Genomic DNA, 9,348 nt, shown 5'->3' on the forward strand with positions numbered 1-9,348 from the left:
TACTACACAGCACATGCACTGATTCACATTGGCAGCAGTTTTATCCCATGCAGGCTTCCGTAGCAGCAGGAAGTGGTTCCGTCGTCGTTTTGAGACCATTCACTAGTCTCACCATCGTTTAATTTATTAAGTATATTAAGAGCTTTTTGCAGAGGTAAGAGCTTAACTGAACATACGTGGTTTCTTGAAAAGGCGGTTCCGATGATAACTAACGCACGTGAGATTTGTTGCGGGATAGAAAACAGTATTTTTAGCTAACCTTGCTAACCATAGCTGTAGCAGGATGGAGGAGACCGACTGACTGTGGAGCTGGTCCACTTGAAAAGTGTTGAGTTTGAGTACAGCTGTGAACCTACAATTTGCAACACTGATATACAGAAACGTAGCGTTTAAACTGGTCTTTGTAATTAGTATTCTTCTGTCGGTGTTCATTGTACAGTCGTTTTTCTTCTTTCGTGAATCGACAAGTAAACATAGGCTGAGGATCAGTGCAATGTTGGATTATAGCTAGATGTATTTTGTTTATTGTAGTTTTTCTCTGCAGTATATTTAAGACACATCTCCGGCAAATTATTTCAAGATTTTGTAAAGTCAAGTCTACAACATCATGCCCATGTTGCGTACCTTGAATTTTGAAAATCATAGTTAACTCGTTAATTACATTTTACTTGTAATGAAGATTTTAAGTTTGTCAAATTTTGAATGGGTCTCTGTTAGGTGGTGATGGGTGACATTCGTCAGTCGTTGCTGCCTCGCGATGTGCTGAGTGCAGCCAAAGAGCTGCTGTATCACCTGGACATCTACATCTGTAACCTGGTGCAGTCAGGGAGGCAGCCTCCTCAGGTCGACTCCAAAACCCTGGAGCTGGTGGAGGAGTTCATTCTGCATGCACCCAAGGACAGAAACACCCCAGCCAGGGTAAGGCAAGGCCCTGAAATGCTTGTACACCAATATACAGTATATAAACACACAAGTGTGGACAGCCAATAAATTGTCTATGTTTTTCTTTCAGAGGATGAGTGCTCTCCAGGAGCTCCAGCTGTTGGAGATCATGTGCAGCTGTTTCCAGGAACAGAGCCGGGATACCGTCCGCCAGCTTATGTTCTCGGCCCTCTTCAGTCTCCAAGGCAACCAGGCAGACGAAAGTCGCATGGCACTGTTAGGCAAGCTGGTCTCCATGGCAATCGCTGTGGGCAGGGTTCCTATCTTGGAATGTGCTGCTACCTGGTTACAGGTGAGGATTCAAACACACTTTCATACTTAAATGTGCATTAAAATGTGTGTTTTGTGTTCTATTCAACACAAAGTCTATTCAATTGGACTTTTAGACCTTGAGTGTGAGGCTAGTCCAGATTAAGTACTTTTGTGTGTGAAATATTTCAACTCCTTAGTGCTTCTCTCCATGTGTGGATATGTGCTTCTGTACTATGGATGCTCTGAGCATACGCCTCTGGTTGTGTTTGTGTCCTGCAGAGAAGCCACCGTGTGTACTGCGTGCGCTTGGCTCAGGTGCTAGTAGACGACTACTGTAGTATGGTGCCAGGCTCGGTGCCCACCCTGCAGAACATCCACAGCGCCAGCCCACGCTTCTGCTGCCAGTTCATCACTGCTGTCACCACCCTCTATGACCTCACCTCAGGTACTTTGGTGGGATAACACAAAAGTGCAAAAACATCTAAAAACTGGGACCTCCATAAAATTGGATTTGACCGTTGAATTTGGGCAGATGTAATGCATTGTGTCAACTGGAATGTTTTTCGCAGTGTTTTGCATCCGTTTTAGTCATTTTAACAACGTCTTTGTGTGTGTGTGTGTGTGTGTGTGTGTGTGTGTTTTTAGAGGAGCTCACCCCTCCTTTAGAACTCCTCCAGATGATTGTATCGTGGATCCAAGATGACCCTCGTCTAGTCCTAATCACCTTCCTGAACACGCCCCTCTCTGGCAGCCAGCCAATCAGCTCACTAGATGTAACACCATTAGGGGGGTTGGTGCGCTGGTGCGTCAAAGCACCGCTGGCCTACCGGAGAGATAAGAAGCTGGCGTTAACCAATGGCACCTCTGAGAGGGAACCAGAGGTGGGGCCTCTTTTCTCTGCCCTCCATCTGAGTGTCCTACAGGTGTGTGGTGTGTTTTTTTTGCTTACAGTATACATTTATATGCAGTATACGAAACACCTCCAACATACACAGTGAAGATAATAAGCCATTTTGCTGTGCCATTTTCCGTCTCCTGCCACATTTAGGTCTTCATGCTTTTGCCAAACATACTAAATGAGAAGGGGCTTTTCGGTCGCCTGGCGCTGCTCCAGATGGAGTCCCTGGCCACACTGACCTCAGACCTCTCCAGGCTGTTGGACCAGGCCGACAAACACACGCACACGTCATCTGCCGACACACACGCGCTGTCCCAGCTGGCCCTGGACAGGCTGGCACAGGCCCTGCAGGTGGCTATGGCCAATGGAGCTCTGCTCTGCTCGAGAGGTAATCAGAATCAGAAATACTTTATTGATCCCCGAAGGGAAACTCTTTGTTCCAGCAGCTCGTCTTTACGTCAGAGCACGCAGGAGAAAGTACTAGCAAAAAATATATAATACAATACACTATAAAAACTATAAAAAACAGGACAGAAAATAAATTAAGTACCAAGTGGGTATAAGTATAAAATAAAATAAGTGTGAAGTACCAAGTGGGTTTACCGGTTGATGATGATAATACGGTTTAAATGCAATGTAATAATATAAGTAATAAGTAGAATTGCAGCAGCAGTAATGGAGGTATGAATAATAAATAGGGAAAAAAAACAACTAAATATTGCACATGAGTATTACACGGATATTGCGGTTATACACGGTTATTCAAGTATTGCAGAGATGTAATGATCAATGCCAGTTTAGTGACTTAGGGTCATACAGACTAACACTTAGAGGGAGGAGTTAAAGAGTTTGATGGCCACAGGCAGGAATGACTTCCTGTGGCGCTCTGTGGTGCTTTTTGGGGGGGATGAGTCTTCCACTGAAGGTGCTCCTTTGCTTGACCAGCACGTCATGGAGCGGGTGGGAGACACTGTCCAAGATGGCATGTAGTTTGGCCAGCATCCTCCTCTCTGACACCACCGCCAGAGTCCAGCTCTACCCCCACAATGTCACTGGCCTTACGGATCGGTTTGCTGAGTCTGTTGGCGTCCGCTACCCTCAGCCTGCTGCCCCAGCATGCAACAGCATACAGGATAGCACTGGCCACCACAGACTCATAAAACATCTTCAGCATTGTCCGGCAGATGTTGAAGGACCTCAGCCTCCTCAGAAAATAGAGGCGACTCTGTCCCTTCCTGTAAACAGCTTGAGTGTTCTTAGCCCAGTCCAGTTTATTGTCTAAGTGTACTCCCAGGTACTTGTAGTCCTCTACAATGTCCACACTGACCCCCTGGATGGAAACCGGGGTCACTGGTGCCTTGGCCCTCCGTAGATCCACAACCAGCTCCTTAGACTTTGTCACATTGAGCTGCAGATGGTTCTGCTCACACCATGAGACAAAGTTCCCCACTAAGACTGTAAAAAGGGGGGATGGAAAGATAAAAGTGGTACAGAAGTAGAGGCAAGAAAAATAGATAGAGGACAGTAATTAGATTTATATTTTAGGAAAAAATCCCTCCCTTGTCATAGGTTGTTGTCATAGGTTATCAGTAGCTCAATTTTTAGGCCTTCTTTACTGTAGACCTTCAGAGGGCAACAATGTATGAAAAGCTACAGATTTGAGCTTTAAGCAATGACTAAATAAGTAACTGATTAATTGGTTAGGTCGCTTGTCATATGGATTGTCTCATAATGACGTGGTGATGTTTGAGTGCTTATTTCATGCTACCTTGTCTCTACAGAGGACCTGAGAGCCATCTGTTCCCGCCTCCCACACAACAAGTAAGAACCATTAAATGTCCATTGCCTAATCACCTTGTAATGATTTCCACTGGTTACTTGGTTTCAGCTAGAACTATATAGTACAGGAGTATGCACAGCAGCAGCTTCAGGGTTATCTATCTATGTAGAGAATGTCTATGGTAATAATCAATACCCCCTTGTGAAAAAGCAAACCTCTTCTGCGCCTGTCTCTACATTATGTGCAAGGTCACACTGTGGACAGCGCATGGTGCTAAACTGAGGCCTAGTAAACTCAGCAGATAATTTAACAGATAACACTGTAACGTTAATTCGAATACAGATTTAATTCCTGTAAATTAATAAAGGTTAAGACAGATACACTTCATTTCTGATGCCATTTCAGGCGGCCTTTCCTTTAAAAAATAGTGCTATCCTCAACCTGTTGTGTATTGAGTGAGTGGGATCAGTTTTGGAAGCATCAACATGATTATATTAAGCACCCTGCCAAAGAGTGTCACACAGGTTAACTCCACACACACACACACACAAAATGTTTTCTTAATGTAAATAATTCAAATTTTTAATTTTAATGTTTAAAATTAAATTAAACTTTTAAATCCAGACAAATTGTAATTCCCATTTAAGCCAGAACTGCGCAGCCCTCGCTGACAAAATAATCTCTAATTTCATCTAAGTGTAGTTTTGATGGGGACCCTTCATATTGTAGATGTGTCTCAACCTTCAGGTTTTTGTTGTGATGTACAACATGTGCCTAAACATTACTTACATTTGGAGTTTTTTGTTCCATGTTAACATGTTCTTCTCTTTCCTCTCCTCTTCGCCATCTCTTTGTGTCTTTGCTTCTTTGTGTATTTGTATCTCCAGTTTGCTCCAGTTGGTGTTGTCAGGCCCAGTGATGTACTACAACAACATCCACACCCCTCCACTGGCCTTCAGCCCACACGCGGCACACTCCCCCATCGCCTCACACCCCACACACCCTGCACACACCCCACACACACAACTTGCCACCCATCCCTCCTCTCACCCTCAGTACCCCGCTCAGCCTTTCATGACAGGGATGCCATTCCCCTTCCGACCCAGCCACTAAAAGAAATAATAACCGACTTGTTTGCCGATGTGAAGTTGCGTGTTTGTGTGTGTGGATTCTGGGTAAGGAGTGTTGTTGTCTGTTTGTTGGCGTGCATGAATGAATGAATATATGTATGTGTGAGTAATGTGTTATGTATTATGATGTTAATAAACCAATTTGCTTTTGCTAAAAGTCTGAGGCTAACATGTTTGTCCAATAAATATTTTTTTACCTCACTCTTAGTGTTGTTCTTTTACCAACCACATGTGGTCACTGTTGTCCTACTCCCAGCTGCAAAAACAGTACATCAGCTTTCAAATGTCAGATGGATCGGGATTAGTGGAATAAACCAAACTGCTTGTTTTAATCAGACTAAAATGGAATACACACACAAGGGGAGATACAGAAAAGGCTCTAACATGATTTGACCCATGTAAGTGCAAGCACACAGGCCACCAGAGGCTACACGACTCATGCTGAGCACAAAAGGCAGGAATCTCTAAAGGTAAACTGTTCAACTCTGTCCCAAACCATTTGAGTCATTACGTTATCGTTACGTCACAGTGTACTGGAGCCGAGCCCTGTGTGCATAAGCTTGGCCCCTGTTATTAGTCAGATAGCATATCGTTGGTCTGCAGCACACCAAAAAAGATGTTCAGCCCTCCCCAGGACCCCCTGCTGCCCTCATCCAGGATGAGAATTGCATCATTCATAGTAGCCTCTGCACAGCGTCACTGATGGCTACCTTTTACTTCAACATTTGAGTACATTAACCAAAGGTTTAGGACAGGCGTGAATTGGAGATTTAGTAATGGTAGTTTGGTTTTGGGAATCCTAATGGACATGCATGATGTGTGTACATCCCTGTTTTTTACCTTACTTCCTCATACTGCTACTTTAATGCCTGCTCTTCGTATGCTGAGAAGGAAATAAACTTACTGAGAGATTGTGTGTTGCTTCTCAGTATTGTTGCCATAATTAGCAGTCACTACTTCCTTATCCTTACTAGAAATGTCTCATAGTGGTGCAGCTGTAATTTCTTTAAGGCATCCTGGAACAACTGTGCCAAAACATCACTCAGTCTCAGATCAACTTCATGAGAGCGTCTTTGTGTCGCAGCATCTTGGATGCCAGCAGTCACTTCACATTGTCTCTTACAGTTGTGTACAGTGGGTACTGCTGAAGGCTGATCTCACTGTGTTCATGCACTGTAGATCGTGCTGTCTGTGGTCTTCCCCCTGCAGAGCTCATGGGCAGGACAGAGATAAGAATATCTTTTCTGGGAAAGTGATGCATTACTGTTAGGCTGGCAGAAGGTGACAACAGATAATGTTCGAGTGAAAAAGGCGGGATCGAAAAGAAAGAGGGTGTATGAGGTTTGGTCCTCTAAATCATACAAGAGCTGTTTGGTGGACTCAGGCTGGGTCAGGCTTCCAGATTCTACACATTGGAGTCAATACTGGCAAAATCTCTTAAAAATGATATAATATATCTGAAAGTTTTATGATCATACGTGGCTTTAAAAGTGTGAACAAAGCTCACAATACCTCATTTTGTCTTCTACTGCACCTTGTAAATGATTGCCCAATTATTCAACATAACCAAATTCAACCTAAGTTAGAAAAAATGAGTCTTGCCAACACTGAACACGCTGGTCAGAGCTGGTTTTGTCTGTGCACGGTTACATGTCTTGGTTTGAGTTGGTCCACTTCTCCCTTGCAGGTGTGCTGTGGTTGTGTAGGACTGTCTGTGTCAGCAGCTGCAGAATCAGGGTTTCCTGTAGGAAAAAAAAACCTCCCAAGGCCAAACACCAAATCTGATTCACTAAGAACTCCATTTTCCAACCTAACCATAAACCAGATGGGTGAACTTTTAATTTTGAGTCGCTATGAATTGAACCACGTCAGTCATTTGCCCATGAGTACCTGCTCTGGGCATTTATCACTTGAATGTCACAATGAGGTTTTAATCTTGTTTGAAAGTGTGAAACCTCAAAACTGATTCATGCTTGAATTAACACAAGGCAGAAAGAGAGAAGTGTATAAAACTGATTTTCACTCCTTCCCCTCTTTATGGTGATTTTGCATAAATAGAACACAGGTGTTCAGTGGTTGATCTACAGTATTTACACTTCCTCTGTCATCAATACAGTAACAGGAAACAGCCTGGCCATTCGAAAGTATAAATTAATATTTGCAAAATGAGAAGACATCAAACCTTCATTGGAGGAAGACAAAGAATAAAAACAAATCTCTTTCACCTGGCTTTTGGGATTGACAGTATATTGTAAGTAAACATGTATACAGCAAAAGGTATCATTAACAGGCTTGTTTTGTCCAGCTGTGGTTGCTGTGAGACCAGCCCGTTTGCATTTCTCAAAGAAAGGATCACCCCCACTGACTTTACATCCTGCAAAGCCTGATCTCATAATTGACTTTGCCTTGGAAACAAATAGAGCTGGGTGTTAATTGTTTTTGAAGAGTACACAAAACAGTTTTAATGGGATTTAGCAGCGTTATGGGAAACGGAAGATATTTCTTTCTCAGACAGTCTTGAGCTCCTCCAAGAAGCTTCTCTGAGATCAGAGTGGGATTTATTAGCAGCAGTACAGTTATTATATAATAGCTTTATAGCTAAGCTCATCTTGGTTTTAGCCTGCTACATATACAGTGTATATATATATATGTCTATATCTGAAAGGCTATGCTCTGAAGTTCAGCAGGTAATATTTACCAGGTTCACTATCTTAGTCTGTAAGCATGCTAACATTTGCTAATTAGCACTAAACACAAAGTACAGATGAGGCTGATGGGAATGTCATTAGTTTTGCAAGTATTTGGCCATAAACCAAAGTGCTGGACACACTGAAAATTTAACCTGATGGTGGTGCTAGATAAAAAAGTACTGGGATCACCCAAGTCATTGGAATGTATCCTCTAGAGACCTTGAAGTAAAGATATTTCACTAAAAACTTGTACGGTTGCATTATATTTAGAGGTGTTTCTAATATTCTGACTCCCTCATGTACATAAATGGGAAGGACAAAAAATTTGAAACACCTCTCAACATTATGTATGTCCAATACAACACCAACTGTAACCATGACCTCGGGAATACACATGAAGAGTTCATTTTCAAAAACAGATAAACTCCATTCTTAAAATGAATAAACCGACACCAGTTTGATTGATATTCCCTGGAGTGCACAATAAAAAAAAACATGATTTAGGAAAAAAAATACAAACGGAGATATTTGTTTTTTCAAATGAACTCTTCACATATAATTGATTTTACACATTCCAAACAATGTCAACAAAAACTGAACATTATGAGCTTTGTGAAGATAGATGGCGGGGCTGTTGTATTGGACTGCATTAGATTGTACAGCTGTACCTAATAAAGTGGACACTGAGTGTACTTCACTCTGAACCACAATTTAAACCTCGTGTGGCCAGATGAAAAGTCAGGCGATCATCAAAGTCAGTAGGATTCATCCTCTGAGGACCGTGAATGTCTGTACAAAATTTCATGGAACTCCATCTGATAATCGTTGAGATATTCAAGTGGTTATTCAACTGTTTTAGAAACAAATACATTTCTTGCTTCTGCTCTTAATGATATTCAGTTACAAAAGAGGATGTTTTCACATGTAAGAGGGGAACTAAGATGTTGCATGAGGTGTTTCTTAATCATTTCAGCACAGTGGTTTGGTCTTGCAGCCTCCTGGGTCTGTGTTTCTTAGCAAATTTAAAAAAAAAATCCAGACATTTCCAGTGAAAGTCCAGACCTACCTCCATCTTGCACAGTTGGAGTATTGTTACAGTGCCATGAGTGGCAGCTACAGATATTGTGGAATTCTGTTACCGTGCTGTGCTGTTCACCTTCAACATATCTGGAGAGTTAACAATTTAACCAAATAACACAGGCAAGGGCATTATTACTTGTTACTTGACACCATCCAGACCCCATCAGAGTGTCAAGCAATGATAACACACAAAAAAGAGACAATTAAATCTGCCGACAGTCTCTATGGTGACTTTACATTCTTGGCCTGCGACTGCACGAAACTACAACGACTTGCTGTAAAAAAAATGCTGTTGAACTTTCAGAGCTCTAAATCCTTGACTCTGAGACCGCTCTTTGTAAGAAAGGACCGAAATAAATTCCCATAATGTCCACTGTTTTGTTTAGCAGAAGATATACAGTAGCTCTGTAAGTGTAATCTTGGGTATCAACATGCATGTTCTAAAAACCAGCGGACTTAAAGGTGGTTGTTGTTGAACCTGGAAAATATAGGTTTTCTAAGTCGCATCGGCTCCTCTTTCATTTTTCTTTTCTTTTTTTTCTTTTCACTTGAAATTTCAAAGCAATGATGGAGAGT

General features: G+C 42.2%; 1 protein-coding gene across 1 annotated transcript; it reads left to right on the forward strand.

The window, feature by feature from the left end:
• On the forward strand, positions 1-5,203 carry lg13h7orf26 (linkage group 13 C7orf26 homolog). The gene is made up of 8 exons (XM_044220939.1): positions 1-154; positions 718-918; positions 1,013-1,234; positions 1,474-1,639; positions 1,840-2,117; positions 2,243-2,480; positions 3,874-3,913; positions 4,760-5,203. The coding sequence occupies exons 2-8, from the start codon at positions 724-726 to the stop codon at positions 4,983-4,985; spliced, it is 1,365 nt and encodes a 454-aa protein (XP_044076874.1). The 5' UTR covers positions 1-154; positions 718-723; the 3' UTR covers positions 4,986-5,203.
• The last annotated feature ends 4,145 nt before the right edge of the window (positions 5,204-9,348 follow it).

This window comes from Siniperca chuatsi, linkage group LG13 (assembly GCF_020085105.1).
Source record: "Siniperca chuatsi isolate FFG_IHB_CAS linkage group LG13, ASM2008510v1, whole genome shotgun sequence".
Lineage (NCBI taxonomy): Eukaryota > Metazoa > Chordata > Actinopteri > Centrarchiformes > Sinipercidae > Siniperca > Siniperca chuatsi.

Bases quoted from the DNA above. Each gene is read 5' to 3' on its own strand.
- lg13h7orf26 (XM_044220939.1), top strand. From the start codon at position 724: ATGGGTGACATTCGTCAGTCGTTGCTGCCTCGCGATGTGCTGAGTGCA. The intron at 1,235-1,473 runs GTGAGGATTCAA...TGTGTCCTGCAG, and splicing joins GTGCTGCTACCTGGTTACAG to AGAAGCCACCGTGTGTACTG. The intron at 2,118-2,242 runs GTGTGTGGTGTG...TGCCACATTTAG, and splicing joins TCCATCTGAGTGTCCTACAG to GTCTTCATGCTTTTGCCAAA.